Here is a 20,249-nt window from a genome sequence, read left to right on the forward strand (position 1 = left end):
TTTTATTTATTTATATCTTATCTGAAATATCTTAATTTTATATAGGCTCCTAATATACTTATGTATGTATATTTTGGTCGATTAATTTACTAAGTACTGTTGTTATAGCCAGCGAGCAAAAGGAAAATTAAATCATAGATTTAGGATTTACTTTTACCTAAAATTCTACCCATTTCTACACCCACAGGTATTACAATCTTTGATCTATCCCCATACGAACATTGCAAAAAGAAAGATCTACCTATACAGGTGATCTGATCATCGTGTCGCACACAAATATGCTGCCTGAATAAGATATCTGCACGTAACTGTAATTTAAAACCATACCACGACGAAAGAAAGAAAAAAAAGGAAAAAGAAGAACAAGAACAAGAGAATCGGTTTGGCATGGCTGGGTCCGCCCAATGGACCCTTCGGGCAGGGTACAACCAAACAAAAACAAAGCAACAAAACACATTATCCCCCAACACTAATTTTTCTTCCCCCACCCCGACGAACAATACAAGAAGAACTGTAAAGGGAGATATGTCATTTGACGGGCTGCAAGACGGAACGAAACGAAGCCCAAAAAGAAATAAAGATCTGTTCGGGCCTCTCCATCCGTCCCTACCCTCTGTTCCTGGGCAACATGTGCGCCGCCGCTTTGTAACGCCAATTATGGGACCATAATTCGAAGGCTTTGTCTGTGGGCACAAAAGACTAACGCATGGCGATTTCTCTCAGAGAGAATAACGAAGATCGTTCTCCGGCAGTTCAGAGTGCCTCTTTCCCAGTGGTGCGTAAAACCCACAGAGAGAGCGGAATGGAATTGGAAACCAACCGCTCTCAACTTCTCTCTTGACTGGAATTCCAGCGAGCGATAGCTTGGCCGGCACTCTCTGTTTGATCGGCACACGAATCAGTTTTTTTTTCGACCCAGTGCTTGCCGGACGTGAGCGTGCGGTAGAGCAAGATTCAGAACGATTATTCTCGTACCAGCAAGAAGATACTGATACAGTGAAAGTGTGCCGAACCGCCGGAGACACAATACACTCTACCGCTTTCTTGGATAATTCTTGTAGTATAAAAGTAGAGCATGGAGGGCCTGCCACGCGCATTAAACTACGAACTTTCGCATGATTTACATTTCGACCACTATGCTGGTGCGACGGCTCAGCAGATTCTGAACAGCGGCAAACACTCGTCCGGTGGCGAGGACTCAACACCCACGATCACCACTCTGGACACCCTAGCCAATAGTGATTTTCTGAAGCAGATTGGAGCTACGATTCTTAACTCAATCCAGCTAAAGCATCATCACCAGTTTAGCGAATTCGCTGCCTCCCCGAGAAACTCGAGTGCGGCGATTATGGATTTTGACTTGGCCAACCATGTGATCCTGGACGGAAGCAGTGTGGATCAGTTGCAGCAGCAGCTTGAATATGACAAGTTCATGAACGAGGTGTGGATTGGTATCGTTTTCGCACTGATCCTCATATCGTTGGTTTTTTGCGTCTGCTCGTGCTTTCTTTACCATCAGTTTCGGACTTGGAAACGCAACTGTAAGTATTCCGCATTGGGATCATAATTCCGCTTTGTTGTGTTGACGCTCTCTTGTAGAACTTCTATGCTGATAGAGATTCAATTCTTATCGACCCAAATTGTGTGATTTCTGATTAGTTATTTCCGGACAAAGTAAAGAAAAATAGTCAACATTTATAATCGTATTTAGATTTGCCTGTGTGACAAATGAAAGTAGACAAAATGTTTCTAGTGAAGTCATAAAATATTTAATTGAAGAAACCGTATTACTTAAAATGAGGCCTGACTTTAACACTTAGAAAATAAATATTCCATTAGAATCAATTGTAATAGAGTTTTGATGATTTTTTTGAGTGGATTTTTAATTACGCACTTTATAATATGTATCTCATTATAAAGATGCAGGTTTAGCAAACTTTTGAATTTTCAACACTCTACAGACTCCCTCTTCAACATTGCTAATTGTTTGACCAGAAAGAATGCACAGAAATTAGCCAAAAATAATGTGCTGCGGCTGGCTAAAAAAATCCAACCACGGGCTTGATTTAAATTTTGTCTCTTTTTTCTTAGTTCAAGAAATAATTCAGCATAGCAGTCAAATTATTTAAGAAACTAGGTCGAGCTATACAAAAATCCACTCCCATTTCTATACAAACCTAATAAAACATTTTTTCTATAATTTCTAGATCGCAGTAATGCGAGTAATTCCACACAGTGCACAATTGTTGATATTGAAGCACTGAAGCTGCATCCTGATGCAGATGATCCTGTGCCGGAATATACCTTGGTATCGGGCTTACCCAGCTACGAAGCGGCTCTGGAGCTATTGCACAAAGCACCCAAATCATCATGCCTGATTGTCTATCCAAGCGTTTTTAATGTATTCAATAAGCACGAAAGAGCTAGCTCTGTCTCAAAAGCAGCATCCGCAGCAGTACCAATCCAACAAACAGTAAGAACTGAAAACGGAGCAGCTGAAAATTTTGCAACGCCACAAACACCACCGTTAAGTGAGGTAACAATGCCCCTGCTACCACCCATCACCACTCCAACAGCAACACCATTGGAAAAATCACAAATAGCACCGGGTTTAGCCACGCCCACATATGAATCGATTAAGACGAACCTTGTAATGATGCCGGTTGTGCCCAGCTATGCTGAGTTATTTGGCAGCTCCTGCAACACCAAGGATGAGAAAAATAAATTTAAAACAAAAGACAGCCTGTGTAAAGACTTGAAGCGATGAACGCGGATGGATTGATTCAAAATCGTTCTTATGGATATCAAATTAACTGAGCTCTGTGATATTTTAATTCATTCTATTGATATCGATGGGCCTCACCAAACACCTATGTAGGTACATAAGTTTTGACAAAACGCTGTGATTATAAAAAAGACGTTACTACAAAATCTACTTGCTACCAATATTAGCCAGTCAGTTAGTTTAATGAAAATTGTGCTTAAAGAGTTTTTATTTTCGTACTTAAAATCCTTTAAAGAAAACGTATGTACATATATATTTATAATGTTCTTAGATTTAGGTAGGCTCAAACTAATTTTTTATTAATAAATAATACGCAAATTATATACAACTTTAAAGTGTATGTATATTCAACAGAAATTACTGCGAGAAAACGGAACCATTCTTCTATCTTTATCTTTCAATGGACTCAACTATACATTATTATTTTTCCATCAATCAATTGACATTCGAATTGATTCATTGATGCTGCAGAAAATGATTTGATTGTCGCTAAGATCAGATGGCACACAAATCCCAAAATCTATGGAAAGGGGTTCTTATAATTTTTATACCCGTACTCGAAGAGTTAAGGGGTATATTAGATTTGTGGTAAAAGTGGATGTGTGTAACGTTTCGGACCCCATAAAGTATATATAGTATATTCTTGATCAGCATCAATAGCCGAGTCGACATAGCCATGTCTCTCTGCCCGTCTTGATGAGCGACTAAATCTCAGAGACTATAAAAGCTAGAGCAACCAACCAACATTTTTTTCCGGACTGATAAAATATTTTAAAGTTCCATATAAATCAGAAGCTCACATACATATATAGTAAATATTATATACTGACTGAGTTTGGTTATAAAAGTAAAGTCGCCGCCACAGCACCGACTCACAACGTTCCTTCTCGTTGAGCTTTATAAATAGCTTCCAGCTTTAGTTCGTAGACTTAAAGCAGAGCAGAACCAAAAAAAGTAGATTGGGATAGTTGCTATAGATAGATAGACAGATAGACACAGCTTGGGTTTGACATTGAGCTAAGGACGCGATAGCTTGTTCTGACTACGACCGTGTTGATTTCTGTTCCCTGTACGGCATCTACTCGTACAATAGCAACTGCGACTGCAATTGTTGTGTACAATGAATTTGTGCAATTGTAATTTCGTATTGATAAGCTAGTAAATACAACTATAGGTATGCAAATCGCCTTTTATTTCCCCCAGCACAGACAATAGACATAATAAATGATCTCAAACACTGATTCTCTAGCATGGATGTTGTCGTTTTTTGCCTGTATACGTGACTCTCAGTTCAGCCACCAGTCAGTCACCAGCCAGAAAACGTGGCCATGTCTGAAGGCAATATGGATTGTGGTAGGTCTTGAGTTAAGAAATCAATAAATCTCTCTAAATACGAGCACAGATTGCCCGAATATGTAAAATATTCTTCATCCACAGCCTGAATATGTCTATCTAACCGCTTTAACTAAATTATTCCTTCAATTCAGTTAACTTAGCGCACTGCAATTGGCATTAACAAATGGAAGGAATTCTATGGAAATGTGGTTTCCATTGTATTGAACTAGTCTCTCTTTCGTGATTTGTAATTTTTCATTACTATTATTATTATTGTATTTTTAGATTGCTGCTTGCACTTGCAGTTTCAGTTTCCGTGCTCACCGATGCAGTCAGTTTCTTTATTGTTATTATCTCTTGAATGGGTCAACAAATGCCCGACAACTAACTAAAAAAACCACATGAAATGTCAGTAGGTGAGAGCACGAATACAGTTTATTATGCGAGCGTAATAAATATTATTCATCCAATGCCATCGAATGATCGCAGGTCGCTGATCAGCGGTGTGAAATGGGTGCAGACAGAACCGGGATTCTGGCTCCATTCTGGGAAGAACCTCTTTCCGTGTCTAGCCGTAAGGCATTTGCATATTGGTGGGAATAGTCGCCATATTATTATTATTAATTACAAATTCAATTGTAATTTATGACGGTTTAAAGTTTATTTGACAGTTTATGACATATACCCTTATGAGCCGTTCAACTAACTTAGACTCATCTCTATTATCTATAAATATTCCATTATTACTACATTTGGCACACTATCAACCTACAGTACGATATGATGTATGGATTTTATGGATGAAGCGGGCTGTCCCTCACAATTTAAATGCCAACATACGCCTACCAATTCGGGGAGACACAACAATGTATGCAAATTGTTTCATTAAGCGACTCCGATCCATGAAAACATGCCAAAAATATCTAACAGCGCGTGGCCAACAGTCTCGTAGTCCACTCACGCTCTGAACCTAATCGAAAGCTTCCTCTGGGTAAAGTCAGCCGTGACTGTACGGCTCTGTTAGCTAACAGGGCTCTGTTGTGGATTGATCAACACAGCTCTACTCATTCTAAACACCTTGTAACACCATTCCCTAACTAACATTGAAAATAAAAGCAAATATTTTCTAATGGGTTTCAATATCGTTTTAAAGGTTATGTGGTTTGGGTTAAATCCCCAGTTGCATATTAACAGTGGAATACTCTTTCACATTGATGGTCTATGGAAATTTACACTTGAATATCGGGCAGTATTTACGTCACATTATTATGCAACTTCAGCAACATAACTTGCCATCAATGCAAATTCGAGCCCGTCCGGGAAAGCACATTTCCAAGAGACAATTTATCAAAAACTCAACTCAACTCAAACTCAAGATGCATCCGTCCGGTGAAAGTTTGATGCTGCCACAGGGCATCGAAACCTCACCCTGAAACACCACATCTGAATCTAATGAAACCAAAAATCTATAAATAAAATGCACATTAGCCCACGTTTATGGCTGAGCTTACAAAGCGGAAAGCTTACTTGGTGGAATTTTCAATTAGGCGCCAAATTCATTCGGCGGACTAAGCTGATGCTGGGGCTGAAAGAGACACCAAGTTCAGACGCCGTGCCGCCGAAGCTTGAAAGTGAAACCGGTTGGTCAACAGCAACAAATTGCGGCACAGACACGGCAACGACAACGACATACGCAACTTTTGACCTACTTTTTGATACAAAAAGGCACAACAAAATACCCACAAAAATTGAGAATTGGCAAGCCGGTCTTTCCAAACGGTTCGAACTTCGAAAGCGGTCATCATTTCAATAACTATTTTTGTAGGGTCTATGAAGCTAGATGAATGACAAAAAGCAATAAATAATTAAAATTAAAAACATATCTTATCTTCAGTCTCTCTTCAGTCTCTCTTCAGTTCTTGAAAATCGTATGTCTTCACATATTGAAAATTTGTTGACTCAAAACTCTCTGATGTGCCAAAAGCAGTCGGGGTTTCGAAAAAAACGAAGTTGTATAAGTGTTATAACGGATATTGTGAAAGATATACGACAGCAACTTGACAAGAACTGGGTAACGTTCTTAAAACTTCTTGACCATAGTAAGTCATTTGAATCCGTCAACCATAACATACTCTGCACAAAATTGACGAACTTATTCAAGTTATGCAGTCAACTTTGTTAAGTCTTATCTTACAAATCGATTGCAGGCAGTAGTCTCAGGTACGAAAGTTTCCACTTTTATGAAACTTACGCGTGGAGTAACTCAGGCCCTTTATTGTTTTCAATATATGTTAATGATCTACCTAGTGTCTTGTCCGAATGTGAAGTACATCTACATGCTAATGACGTCCAAATTTATATTAGCAATCCCGTTAACGAAATAAATGCTTGTGTCAGTACGTGTAACAAAATGCTTTCCATAATAGAGAAATAAGCAATAGAGAATGGCTTGGAAATAAATCCTAAAAAATCAAAATGTTTGGTAATTGCTAAAAAATTATTAATACAAACAATCTGGAGAAACTACATATTGAAAATACACCCATTTCCTACGAAGACCATGCAGTTAACCTGGGTATAACATTTAGTAGCACACTGTCATGGAGTAAACATATATCAAAGGCAACAGGACGTACCTGTCTGTTGCGCCAATTGTCAGCGTATGACACATTTTTGCCAGAAGAAATAAGACTTCTGATTTCTTAAGTCATTCTCATCCCCACTCTATTTAATGGACACTCTAATTTGGACATAGTGACGCTCGCGACATGCGCATTAGTAATAGCCTTTAATTCAATAGTACGATATGTGTTTAATTTAAGACGTTTCGACCATGTATCACACCTGACTAATAAAATATTTTACCTTAACTTGACCACTTGGATAGATTTTAGAACATTAGAATACTTTCATAAAATTGTGACGACCCAAGAACCGATTTACCTTTACTGCAAACTTAACCCTGCTACATCGCAACAAACTAACAACTATTTATGCGCTCGAACTCAAACGCTTTGCTCGAAGAGACAGTTCTTTGTCAATGGAATCCGCTTATGCAACAGTCTTCCTCATCACCTTAAATCTATTAGGCGCGCAACTCAATTTCAAAATAAAATCAAAGAATATTAAGGAAACCATTAAAAATAAGCAAAATAAATAAATTAATAATAAACATAAAAATAAATGTAGAAAATAAACAATTTAAAACAAAACAAAATGTTAAGGATTTAAGTACATAATTCTTGTCAAAATTGCAATGTATAAGTATTATATTTAAGTAGATAACATCAAAAATGAACTATATATACTAGTGACTAGCGCAATAAAAATAAGTTCATACATCTAGCGTTAGGATAAAGCATGAACTAAATAAAAAAATAATAAGGAATAATTTTAGTTTTATCGTTTCTTTAAAATTGTGGCTGCCACACGATTTTCGTCCTGGGGGTGTGGCGAAATTTTGAAATACAAGTGTAACACATAGGCCTGGAAACAAAATTTGGGTGCTCTAGCTCTTATAGTCTCTGAGAACTAGGCGCTCATCAAGACGAACAGACGGACGGACAGACAGACTCGGCTATTGATGCTCATCAAGAATATATATATACTATATGGGGTCGAAAACGTTTCCTTTTGTGCGTTACACACATCCACTTTTACCACAAATACAATATACCCCTTAACTCTTTTTGAGTACGTGTATAAAAACGTATTAAAGGCTAAAAATAAAATTTAAAATTAAACACCAAGATAAGCGAAAGCATTACATAAAGAAATATTAGTAGTTTCCGCCAAACCAAAGATTTTGCAATCTGATGTGTTTGCCATTGTAATATAGCAAGCGAGTATGCGGCGCTTGCTCAAATATTTGCCCAAAACATCTTACAAATACTCGTATGTACATTAGGCTGGGCCAAAATTTGACGAAAAAATTATTTTTTTCTTTTTTCAAGATAATTAAAACAGCTAGAAGTTAAGCTCAAATACTTTGTGATTTCAGCTTACCGTCTGGGAAATATAAAGCATTGAAATGCAAAAATGATGATTTTTGTGCGGTATTTTTTATGAAATTTTGACTTTAAAAACTCAGGAAAAGTCGAAAAAAAATTATACCTTTTTTTTTTATTTTTTTATTTTTTTTTTTAGTTACTTTTAAAAAATTAACGATTGCTGAAAATCAAGAAGTTCAGCTGGGGTTGATATATTTAGTTAAATAGTTCGCAAAAACTTGTGCAGGGTTTTTACTGCCAAATAAATTTCGCTAGCAACTTCTAAAAAATAAAAAAAAAATAAAAACATGTTAATTACACTGGTCAACACGATTTTTCCTCAAGGAACAAAACCAACTTTTTATTAAAGATTTGGGGCTTAGAAATGGTTTGATGATATTTTTTTTTTTCTATGGCAGAACTTTTTTTTAAAATTTTTGAAAACTGGTATTTTTTTTAAGCTTTTTTCAGAGGTAGCGATAGTTTTTTTCACATAACTTTAGTATCTTACGTCTGGTTGTAAAGAACTTTGCTATTATGAAAAGATAATTAAAACAGCTAGAAGTTAAGCCCAAATACTTTGTGATTTCAGCTTACCGTCTGGGAATTATAAAGCATTAAAATGCAAAAATGATGATTTTTGTGCGGTATTTTTTACGAAATTTTGACTTTAAAAACTCAGGAAAAGTCGAAAAAAAATGATATCCTCATTTTTGCATTTCAATGCTTCTTCTAGCTGTTTTAATTATCTTTTCAAAATAGCAAAGTTCTTTACAACCAGACGTAAGATACTAGAGTTATGTGAAAAAAACAAGCGCTACCTCTGAAAAAAGCTTTAAAAAAAATACCAGACTTCAAAAATTCTTCAAAAAAAAGTTTTTCGACTTTTCCTGAGTTTTTAAAGTCAAAATTTCGTAAAAAATACCGCACAAAAATCATCATTTTTGCATTTCAATGCTTTATATTTCCCAGACGGTAAGCTGAAATCACAAAGTATTTGGGCTTAACTTCTAGCTGTTTTAATTACCTTTTCAAAATAGCAAAGTTCTTAACAACCAAATGAAATATACTAGAGTTATGTGAAAAAAACAAGCGCTACCTCTGAAAAAAGCTTAAAAAAAAATACCAGACTTCAAAAATTCTTCAAAAAAAAGTTCTGCCATAGAAAAAAAACCATAATTCTTTAAAAAGTTTTAAAGCCCCATATCTATCAGAAAAAGTCGGTTTGGATCCTTGAGGAAAAAAAAAGTTCAGTTTTGTCGAGTAGTGTTACTATTAAATGCAAGGTAAATGTCCCGTTTGAATTTCGAAAAAAAAAATTTTTTGGTCCAGCCTAATGTACATATAACGTGCAAACCGAGCTTTTTCAGCTATTAATGAATCAAAGATAACGTTACACTAAAAGCTTTTTTAGGAAAATATTCTCTATCAAAGTTCTGCGAACCTCGTTTTCCTCATTTTTGCATTTCAATGCTTCTTCTAGCTGTTTTAATTATCTTTTCAAAATAGCAAAGTTCTTTACAACCAGACGTAAGATACTAGAGTTATGTGAAAAAAACAAGCGCTACCTCTGAAAAAAGCTTTAAAAAAAATACCAGACTTCAAAAATTCTTCAAAAAAAAGTTTTTCGACTTTTCCTGAGTTTTTAAAGTCAAAATTTCGTAAAAAATACCGCACAAAAATCATCATTTTTGCATTTCAATGCTTTATATTTCCCAGACGGTAAGCTGAAATCACAAAGTATTTGGGCTTAACTACTAGCTGTTTTAATTACCTTTTCAAAATAGCAAAGTTCTTAACAACCAGATGAAAGATACTAGAGTTATGTGAAAAAAACAAGCGCTACCTCTGAAAAAAGCTTTAAAAAAAATACCAGACTTCAAAAATTCTTCAAAAAAAAGTTTTTCGACTTTTCCTGAGTTTTTAAAGTCAAAATTTCGTAAAAAATACCGCACAAAAATCATCATTTTTGCATTTCAATGCTTTATATTTCCCAGACGGTAAGCTGAAATCACAAAGTATTTGGGCTTAACTTCTAGCTGTTTTAATTACCTTTTCAAAATAGCAAAGTTCTTAACAACCAGATGAAAGATACTAGAGTTATGTGAAAAAAACAAGCGCTACCTCTGAAAAAAGCTTAAAAAAAAATACCAGACTTCAAAAATTCTTCAAAAAAAGTTCTGCCATAGAAAAAAAACCATAATTCTTTAAAAAGTTTTAAAGCCCCATATCTATCAGAAAAAGTCGGTTTGGATCCTTGAGGAAAAAAAAAAGTTCAGTTTTGTCGAGTAGTGTTACTATTAAATGCAAGGTAAATGTCCCGTTTGAATTTCGAAAAAAAAAAATTTTTTGGTCCAGCCTAATGTACATATAACGTGCAAACCGAGCTTTTTCAGCTATTAATGAATCAAAGATAACGTTACACTAAAAGCTTTTTTAGGAAAATATTCTCTATCAAAGTTCTGCGAACCTCGTTTTCCTCGTCTGTTTAATTTGAAATAATCGGCTAATATAAACTTTGAAAACAATTTTCAAATTCTTCATTCCAATTATATGCAGTCTTCGGAATATAGCGCGGACAAAATCCAATGAAGTTTCTCTTTTTAAAAAGCCAAGCCAAAAAGGTGAAGGACTGAAAAGTATGCCCATGCTGTAAGGCACTGTAAGCTTCTGAAAAACTATAGGGCAGCAAACGGTTTACTGTTCCTATCTTCGGAGCTGTCATTATATGAATATCAATGGGGAATCGGAATATGAATATGCATTTCTTGCCGCCTAGAGATGCAGATGGATATGCAGACATATACAGACACAACTCATGGCGAAAGATTATCCAAGGAATCCATAAATCCCTTAGCCTCTTAACAATATGTTTATTTTTCTTTTTACCATTATTATTTCTTCTGTGTATTTGGCTGTGGTTTTATGATTATGATATATGATGGGCCAACAAGAGTATATAAACTTCGGGGTGCTGAAGTTTGCTTTCTAATGGCTTGAAATTGTCTTACAGTGTACATAAAAGTTTGATAAATTTCTTATCTTCTTTTAAGAATGATTTGTTCCATGCTCGCTCTTTCAAAACCATTTCAGTTAAGTTACTCACAATGAGTGCGCATAGACGCGTCTACTATGCGGTCTACTTGGTGTTGATCCTGCTGATCCTGGCCGTGCTTTCTTACAATTTCACTGGGAATCTCTGCGGTTCCAAAGAGAAATCCCCAAATAAAAGCATTTCTAAAGCTGAGGTAGATTCACTGTACGATGACATCAGAATACTCTGCATGATACCATACAACTACAACAATCCCAGCACTGCAAAATATGTAAAGCGAACGTGGGGAAAACACTGCAATGTCTTGCTCTTTGTCAGCGGAAACGTCGATGATGAACTTGAGCCGTATGTGCCAGGAATCAATACTACAGACAATTGGACTCTGGTGCATCGAGGCTTGATACATACCTTTGAGGTCTACAAAGACGAGGCCGAATGGTTTCTTAAAGTAGAAGACTCTAGGTAAGGAACCTTTTTTCTTTTTCTTGATCATAGAAAATTGGAATAAGTCCGAATGGCAGTAATTTAAGTGTACTCAAGTGTACTCCTTGTTTGTGTGTTTATTGCGCGCTAATTGTTGGCACTCAATACATTACATTTCTCCTTGTTCCTCTCTGTCATTATAGCTGCTCCGTATATGTATTTTCGTAGAGCTTTTATACTTTTACTTTTACGTTGATAAAGTTATCAGCCTTCAACAGCGCTTATTTCTCGTTCCCTTTCCAGTTCGTATTCTGTATTTTTTTATTCCCGTACTCGAAGAGTTTAGGGGTATATCAGATTTGTGGTAAAAGTGGATGTGTTCAACGCACAGAAGGAAACGTTTCCGACCCCATAAAGTATATATATTCTTGATCAACATCAATAACCGAGTCGAGATAGCCATGTCTGTCTGTCCGTCCATCCGTCTGTTCGTCTTGATGAGCGCCTAGTTCTCAGAGACTATAAGAGCTAGATCAACCAAATTTTGTTTCCAGACTCATTTGATATCACACTGATATAAGTGTGTTTCAAAATTTGGCCCCGCCCACTTCCGCCCCCACAAAAAAGGAAAATCTGTGGCAGCCACAATTTTAAAGATACGATAAAAACGAAGTATCATATAGAAAAACCATATCTACCAGATTGCCGAATCTGAATCAGATCGGATCATTTTTATAGTCAGAATAAGGAAATTAATTTTCAGTTGCTAACACCCTTCCTTACAGTGCTGCGCGCTCCTCGTTTTCTTAATGGCTCACAGGCTCTGATACGACCTCTGGCGAAGGAGATGTAGAATCTACATTAAAGATGTACAATAGACATTGTAGATGTAGAAATAAACTGATCAAATATTTTAAAGTTCCAAATAAATCAAAAGCTCACGTACATATATACCGTAGTTTTGTACGGGTACAAAAGTAGAGTCGCGGCCACAACAGCGACTCACAGCGTTCCCTCTCGTTTTTGGCATAGCTTCGATTAGATAATGCTGATTGTAGTAACTAATTATTACACAATTTAATCTAGTCTATACATTTTTATGTAAGTTTGGCATTAATATGCAAACGAATTCAATTCAAATGAATGGCAAAACAATTGTCAAATATTCCAATTACTATCTCAATCAAAAGTAATCTTAAATGTTTTAATTTAAGACCCATGCTCACAAGCCTTATCGACAGTGTTTTGGAGAGATGGGCAAGAATATGTGGCAGGTCAAATATGTGTGTTGAAGGGCTATCAATGAAATATAATTGAGGATTTATTAGCTGTGATGTCAACATCAGAAATAGAATATTAAAATGTTAATTAAATTCGAATTGAAAGACTTTTCTTTAATCGCTGATGTTTTCTTTTTTTTTTGTAATAGTCTTTGCGGATACACGGAATGGTCATTGACTTAAGTGTGTAGAAACCAGTCTTTAAAGTTAGATGAGTGACCTAAATTTGAGAAAGTAAATCAGCTTATTCTCTTATGACAGCTCATAGCTATACTTATTCTCTTTTCTAATTAAACTTTAAAATCAACCAAACGTTAACCGAACCAAACTACAAACATTCTAAGCTGAAATTTTATGCTCTCTCTACGTACTTATGAACCTATTGTAGAGTTGGTTTGAAGCGAGTTTGATTATGCTCTTCTATATTTTATAACTAGTATCTAGTTTTAACCCCGCCTTGCTTATGTCGCACGTTTGAGAGACACATCTGAGACCCAATCTCTATAAATGTGGACTTTTTTGCTGTTCGCCTCACGCTTATTAAAATCGTTTATGATGTTCAATTTTGCAAGGTGAATTGGCATTTTTGGTAAAGCAAAAATAAATTTTCGCATGACGAATAAAATATTTTCTACCTATAGCTTTGTAGTTCTGGAGAACCTCCGCTTTATAATACACAGTAAGAAATTTGTATCTACTGCGCCGATCTACTTCGGCCATGAACTGGAAAATATATACGCACATAAGGTGATTGAAAGCCTCTGAAATTTATAATGTACTATAGTTTTTTCTGCTTTAAAGCCATTTGTCTTCTCCAAAAGTGGCTATGTGATTAGCCATGAGGCACTAAAACGCTATGTGGACCTAGGCAGGAATCCAAACAACAACCACTGCCAACACTTGGAGGGCTTTACGGAGGAGCTGGAGTTGAGTCGGTGTCTAGGTCATGTGGGTGTCACCGCTGTAGACAGCCGTGATGAGGACGGAAATGAGACCTTCATGCCCGTTCATATGGATCACCATTTTTTGGAGGGCTATGATTACATAAACTGGCTAAAGAACATGGCATACCATAAGGTGGACAGAGTGAGTATATATTAATATTTAAAGGATCTGCGCGATTAATATTTATCCTCTTTTCAGGCAGCAGTCCCTTTGTCTAAACGCGCCATAACTTTTCGTGTTGAATATCCACCTGAAATATACGTTTATTATTATTTTGTTTACCGAGTGCAATTGTTCGGCCTTCCTATGCAAAGCTTTCCTAAATCTTCTAATTAATAAAAGAGTGTCTTTATTAGCTGGGCTTCTAGGTTAAATGACACAACCACAGAAAGTATGTTTTACTTTCTAGAAGATCATGTAAGTTGCAATATTTTTAATATTATTCCTTCTAAAAACCAGATGCAAACCCACACGCATTGAAGGACAGAGACATACGTGTTTATCAATGAATCTATCGTTTGGGCCTGGAGTTTAAACTCTCAAATTGCCATTTTGCCTGCCGGTGGCCTGTTTTGCTCAAAAAAAGGACTTCCGTTTTCTCGGCTTAACTGCTGTGTGCTTAACTGCTAAGTGTTATTGTTGCATCACGTTTGATATAATAGAGTATCCAAAGAAAAGGAAAAATGTATACAATACAAAAAACGAAATTTGGCACTGTTTCCTGTTGCACTAGGCCCCCGTCAACCTTATTTATGTGTTGGCATCTTTTGCTGCTTCACGTTTACCTGTGAGACGAGACAACTCCATAATCTGGTAATTTGAGCACGTAAAGTGAGACACTAATATCCAAAATAATACCCATACATGGTTTTCCATATGATTTTATAAAGTTCTTATAATATGAGTATATTTTCGAGTCTTTAGTTTTGACAATAATCGATGGAAATATGAATTCTTTCCTTGCCGGTATATGGCAGTTATTTGTGATAATTTTGGTTAGGCAAGACAAAAATAGATACGATATGTATTTTATGCAAATCTGGGAACGTGTTTTAATGGGATTCAAAGCTTTTTCATACATATGTTTATATTCGAATTGTGATATGTGTCACACTGTATTATATACATATATACATATGTATACATACATATATATTTAATTCCACTACATCAGTATCTCACTCTCTTCTCACACCAACATGCCTTTATAGCTCGTTCTCCTCCGCCAGAGGACGCGCACTGCACAAGGCAGAGTGTGTGAGCCAGAGATAGAATGAGTAACTTAGCCACTGCAAATTGAATTCATCATTCTGGCCATAATAATGATCCGACCTAACCCATCTGATAAGATTCGGCAATCTGGTAGATATGGTCATTCTTTAAACTACTCGGTTTTCTCGTATTTTCAAATTGTGGATGCCACAGTCTTTCGTGCTTTGTGAAGTCGGCAGAGGACGGAGAAAAATTTAGAAATACACTTGTAACAGTGTGATATCACAGAAGTCTGGCTACAAAATTGAGTTGCTCTGGCTCTTATAGTCTCTGAGAACTAGGCGACAAACAAGACGGACAGATGGACAGACAGACAGATGGACGGACGCACAGACATGTCTTCGACTCTGCTATTGATGCTCACCAAAAATATATATACTTTATGGCGTCGGAAACGTTTTCTTTTGTGCGTTACATAAATGAATTAACATTTATCAATGAACCGAAACTTGGAATTGTTTAATAACATTTTTATACCCGTACTCGAAGAGTTAAGGGGTATATTAGATTTTTAGTAAAATTTGATATGCGTAACGCAGAGAAGGAAACTTTTCCGACCCCATAAAGTATATATAGTATATTCTTGATCAGCATCAATATCCGTGTCGATATAGCCATATCTGTCTGTCTGTCTATAGTGACTGAGTACGGGTATAAAAGTAGAGTCGCATTAATAGAAGCGACTCACGCGTTCCTTCTTGTTTTTCAATGTATTTCCTCCAATTCCTTACAATTCTATTGGGCTGCACTTATCAATCCTCAATTTAAACTAAAAAAGAATTCTTAAAAAACAAAAAAACGATCTCCAGTTAAGTTCATTGTGAGTTAATAATTCTAATTGAAAATTGCAATTTCTATGAAGCGGCTCTAATCAAACGACAGCAAAGACAGCATAACCTATCTCATACAGAAAACGTCACTTAATATAATTAAACTCTAAATGGAACACCCGAACCACAACAGAACCACCCTGACTACCATTCAATTGAAAATGGTGCGACATTTCAGTACACGGCGGCTTTTCCTTGGTGGCAAGAACAAGTGTGGCGTTTTTAATAGCTGGCTACTGCTTGGAGTCATAATTTTTCTACTTATTCTGTTGTATCAAAGGGATGAAACCAGTTCAGACAATTTGGTGACATTGCCAACTCGTCCGCGCATCTTCTGTGTAATTGTCACCTATGCATTCCGTCACGAGCATGCTGCTATCCATATTCAAAAGACCTGGGCTAGGCACTGCGATCGGTATTTGTTCGTCAGCGACGATGTGCATATGGTTTTGGAACCCGCAGTGTTTAAGAATATTGGGGATAAATGGCAGCGGATACGGGCACATCTGGAGTACATCTACAAATATCATTTCCATCAAGGAGACTGGTTCCTCTATGCCAACGATGATAAGTAGGAATTTATGAAAACAGCTTCGAAAATAAAAAAGGCATTTAAGTTTACTTTTTAAGTTTTGTGGTCGTGGAGAACCTTCGTCATATGCTGCAGTCCTATAGCCCCGAAGAGCTCATCTACTTTGGCTGCAAGATGAGAAGCAATCAAGAGGGTCTGGTGAGTAAGTATTAAGCATTGATCATCCACACTCAGCCTCTATCTATTTAGATTTATATGTTTGATGGATCTGGAATTGTGTTAAGTGCTGCCAGTCTTAAGCGATTCGTGCTCGAGGCATTAATCAATGAAAACCTGTGCAGCTCTCAGAATAGAGGAAGAGAGGCTGCGGAGGAACTGGGTCGATGCCTAAGCAATGTTAATGTAATAGCCGGCGACAGCCGAGACGAATGGAGAAAACATCGATTCCTGCCCTTCGAAGTGGACATACACTTGGGTGGTCACATGAATGACTCCATTGAGCTGCACAAATACTTTCTGGAGCGTTCCTACTATCCGGTTATTGATGCAAGTCGAACATTTTTATTTTTTATTTAGTGAAAAACATTTTTAACTTAACAGATGAACCTGCCTGTCTCATTGAGATCGATATGCTTTCATTTAATGCTGATTCCTATAGCATATGATTTATATTATTTCACTCAAAATGTTCACATCTTTGGAGCACCACAGAAATGGGACTCAGAAAATTGGGAGCTCGAGAATAAGAATTCGTAAGAATGACACATGTAAAATAAAAAAAGAGTAATTTTTCATAAAATAAAAGAGCTAACATACACGAAAAATAAAAGATATTTAATCCAAATATAATCCAATCCAATCATCTATTGAAACCATATTTTCCAGAAGTTGTAAAGCCTTTGGAAATTCTGATATTCAAAATGTTATATTTACCTTCTTCGTCTATGATACGACGAAAAAAATGATGATTTTTGTGCGGTATTTTTTACGAAATTTTGACTTTAAAAACTCAGGAAAAGTCGAAAAAAAATTATATCCTCATTTTTGCATTTCAATGCTTCTTCTAGCTGTTTTAATTATCTTTTCAAAATAGCAAAGTTCTTTACAACCAGACGTAAGATACTAGAGTTATGTGAAAAAACAAGCGCTACCTCTGAAAAAAGCTTTAAAAAAAAATACCAGACTTCAAAAATTCTTCAAAAAAAAGTTCTGCAATAGAAAAAAAAACCATAATTCTTTAAAAAATTTTAAAGCCTCATATCTATCAGAAAAAGTCGGTTTGGATCCTTGAGGAAAAAAAAAGTTCGATTTTGTCGAGTAGTGTTATCAGTCGAGTCTTTGATTCGTTGAATCAGAATTGATGCCCACCTGAAGATGACATTGATAACGAACATTTTATTGCACACATGTAGGCAATAAAAATTGTTTCGCAGTCACTACAGTCCAAAAATGCTCTTCGTTTGGATATCCGAGATACTTCTCAGTATTTTCGATTCGATCCCGGCAGATTTTTGAATTTTTCTGCGGATACAAAATAAACAGAGCACCTTTAAAAGAATCACATTTTACAAATACCGTTTTATCGTTTTACCCAGATTTAAGATACGTAAGTTATGTACAAACAGCACCATCTAACAAAAACATAAAAAGATATTAAAATTCTAAAAAAATTAAGAAACAAAAGTTATATTTATTATTAAATTTAAAAAATGTAATTCCCCAAATCCATCATAAAAATTCGATTTGGTTCGTTGAGTAAAAATGCTGTTGCATAGTATTATCTGATAAATTCTCGGGAAGTAAAATTAGTAATTTCACAATTATTTTTTTGTTTATTCTATATTAATTTCTGGTCAAGATACTCGTACATTTAAGTCGAAATGTTCGGTGTCGTTCTCCCTGTACTTTCTTTCAACTACAACACATTCCTCTGATCTCATTCCACACCTGTCACATACGTGCGCATTATGCATCCATCATTACTCATGCTATAAACAGAATCCACTTAATCTCCCAACGAAACATCCAAACATTTATTAAAGACATCTCAAAGCGAGGGTTGTCGGACCCCTGCAACAAAAGGTTCAATTTATAGTTCAGCACCCTTGGAGGATAATGCCAACCCCCAATTCGTTGGGGGACGCATGGCAAGGACACTGGGCGGGTGGCGAAAAAGTAATTCCTGCCGCCCCAAAATTTGGCAAAGACCTTGAAAAAAGCGTAGCATACGGTAGGGGAGCTGGAATGAAAGTCGAGGTGAGTGATAGAACTTTAAGCTCAAACACCCGGCCGTATGCAATGAATATTTACGAGTGGGTCCTTTGAGGATTACAATGCTCCGGAAGGGAATGGAGCTGGGGGTTTCCGTTTGTCGGGCTTTATGCAATTGCGCAAGAAAAAAATCTAATTCATCCGCCTGCCACCCCTAGTATTGTTTGACAATTGCCTGAAATTATGCCAATGCATTGGAATGAGAGGGATCTGACGGCACGTACTCGCCAGTACCGGGTTTTAAGGGAATTCCCCCACAAAATCAGGCTGAAGAAATCGCTTTGCTTACACCGTACGGGGCATATCAATGCACTGTTAAAGCCCACCCTTTGGTCTGTCGAAGTCTAAGGACTTGGGGTGGCTTCATCTTTATCCCAGTGGGTGGCGGTGGTGGGTGGCTGCTGGGTGGTGGTTGGCTTGGTTTGCCTTTGGTGGTCTCCAACCTCATCATAACACCACATGTTCTGAAATTCAATGTCGATTCGTCATCTACTTCATGTAGATTTCTATCTATTCTATTGTCTGACTTTGCCGCTTGATGCGGCGCAAAGTAGTGGAATTTATTGCGTACGGCATACAATTTAAGTGGATTCTACGTAAATTAATAAGTTTGAGTTTGGTCCTCCCGGTGACTTGACTGCAACCTAAGCGAATAAAAAACGAGAAGGAACGTGTGAGTCGCTTCTGTGGACGCGACTCTACTCTTATCCCCGTACTCAGTCAGTATATAAATTTGTAAGCTTATGATTTATGTAGAATTTGAAAACATTTTACATTTTGTTGTTACATCTTTAATCTACATCTACACTTACCATGTCAATTCCACATCTCAAATATATATTATACATACACAAATTTATAAATACACTTGTACAAGTGTGATATCACGAGTCTGCTTGCTCTAGCTCTTATAGTCTCTGAGATCTAGGCGCTCATCAAGACAGACGGACGGACGGACAGAAATGGCCATATCGACTCGGCTGTTGATGCTGATCCAGAATATATATACTTTATGGTGTCGGAAACGTTTCCTTCTCTGCGTTGCACACATCCACTTTTACCACAAGTACAATATACCACTTAACTCTTTTTGAGTACGGGTATAAAAATAGCAGTTTCTTGTCGCTATGCGAGTTCCGTACAAAATTTAGAGCAGAGCAGCCATCAGTTGGACATTCTTCTGTCTGCGACACACCGAGCAGTCACAATAAATTTCACTTATCAAAGTTTTCGGTCGACGTTGGCGAAAAAAATCAAACATAGAAGCATCGCTCAGAATAGAATCTACGACTAACTTTATTGCGCAGATAGTTGTACTTCAAGCAGAGACGTGCCAGGCAGAAACACACTAAGGGCAAATTAAATGTCTTTTGTCAACAGACGTTGCGGAAAGAACAGAGAAGAATTGGTAGTAGGGAGTAGGGATTTGTAGACAACGGACAATGACGCACTTTTCGGTCAGAAGTTTGCCTCTCCGATATGCATTAAAAGCGAATCGAAAGGCGATGCCAATGGCGGAGTCCGGGCAAACT

The 20,249-nt window shown here is 36.7% G+C and overlaps 3 protein-coding genes across 5 annotated transcripts; all 3 read left to right on the forward strand.

Annotated features, from left to right (window-relative positions):
• Nucleotides 1-907: 907 nt before the first annotated feature.
• Nucleotides 908-3,093, forward strand: LOC111078117 (protein commissureless 2). Its single transcript, XM_022372647.2, has 2 exons — nt 908-1,541; nt 2,208-3,093. The coding sequence occupies exons 1-2, from the start codon at nt 1,076-1,078 to the stop codon at nt 2,765-2,767; spliced, it is 1,026 nt and encodes a 341-aa protein (XP_022228339.2). The 5' UTR covers nt 908-1,075; the 3' UTR covers nt 2,768-3,093.
• An 8,122-nt stretch (nt 3,094-11,215) lies between these two features.
• On the forward strand, nt 11,216-14,244 carry LOC111078119 (glycoprotein-N-acetylgalactosamine 3-beta-galactosyltransferase 1). Of its 2 annotated transcripts, XM_022372651.2 has the most exons (5): nt 11,538-11,626; nt 13,305-13,439; nt 13,509-13,614; nt 13,669-13,953; nt 14,011-14,244. In XM_022372651.2, the coding sequence occupies exons 2-5, from the start codon at nt 13,375-13,377 to the stop codon at nt 14,146-14,148; spliced, it is 594 nt and encodes a 197-aa protein (XP_022228343.2). In that variant the 5' UTR covers nt 11,538-11,626; nt 13,305-13,374; the 3' UTR covers nt 14,149-14,244. The 2 variants fall into 2 exon arrangements, with proteins under 2 accessions (XP_022228342.2, XP_022228343.2); XM_022372650.2 differs by lacking the exon at nt 13,305-13,439 and having other exon boundaries at nt 11,216-11,626; nt 14,011-14,238.
• A 1,810-nt stretch (nt 14,245-16,054) lies between these two features.
• On the forward strand, nt 16,055-17,277 carry LOC111078118 (glycoprotein-N-acetylgalactosamine 3-beta-galactosyltransferase 1). 2 transcript variants are annotated; one of them, XM_022372649.2, is made up of 4 exons: nt 16,055-16,485; nt 16,545-16,635; nt 16,696-16,992; nt 17,047-17,277. In XM_022372649.2, exons 1-4 carry the CDS (start codon nt 16,076-16,078, stop codon nt 17,200-17,202), a joined length of 954 nt encoding a protein of 317 aa, XP_022228341.2. In that variant the 5' UTR covers nt 16,055-16,075; the 3' UTR covers nt 17,203-17,277. The 2 variants fall into 2 exon arrangements, with proteins under 2 accessions (XP_022228341.2, XP_022228340.2); XM_022372648.2 differs by having other exon boundaries at nt 16,056-16,485; nt 16,545-16,644; nt 17,047-17,276.
• Nucleotides 17,278-20,249: the final 2,972 nt, after the last annotated feature.

Source organism: Drosophila obscura, unplaced genomic scaffold (genome assembly GCF_018151105.1).
Source record: "Drosophila obscura isolate BZ-5 IFL unplaced genomic scaffold, ASM1815110v1 contig_189, whole genome shotgun sequence".
NCBI classification, from domain to species: Eukaryota; Metazoa; Arthropoda; class Insecta; order Diptera; family Drosophilidae; genus Drosophila; species Drosophila obscura.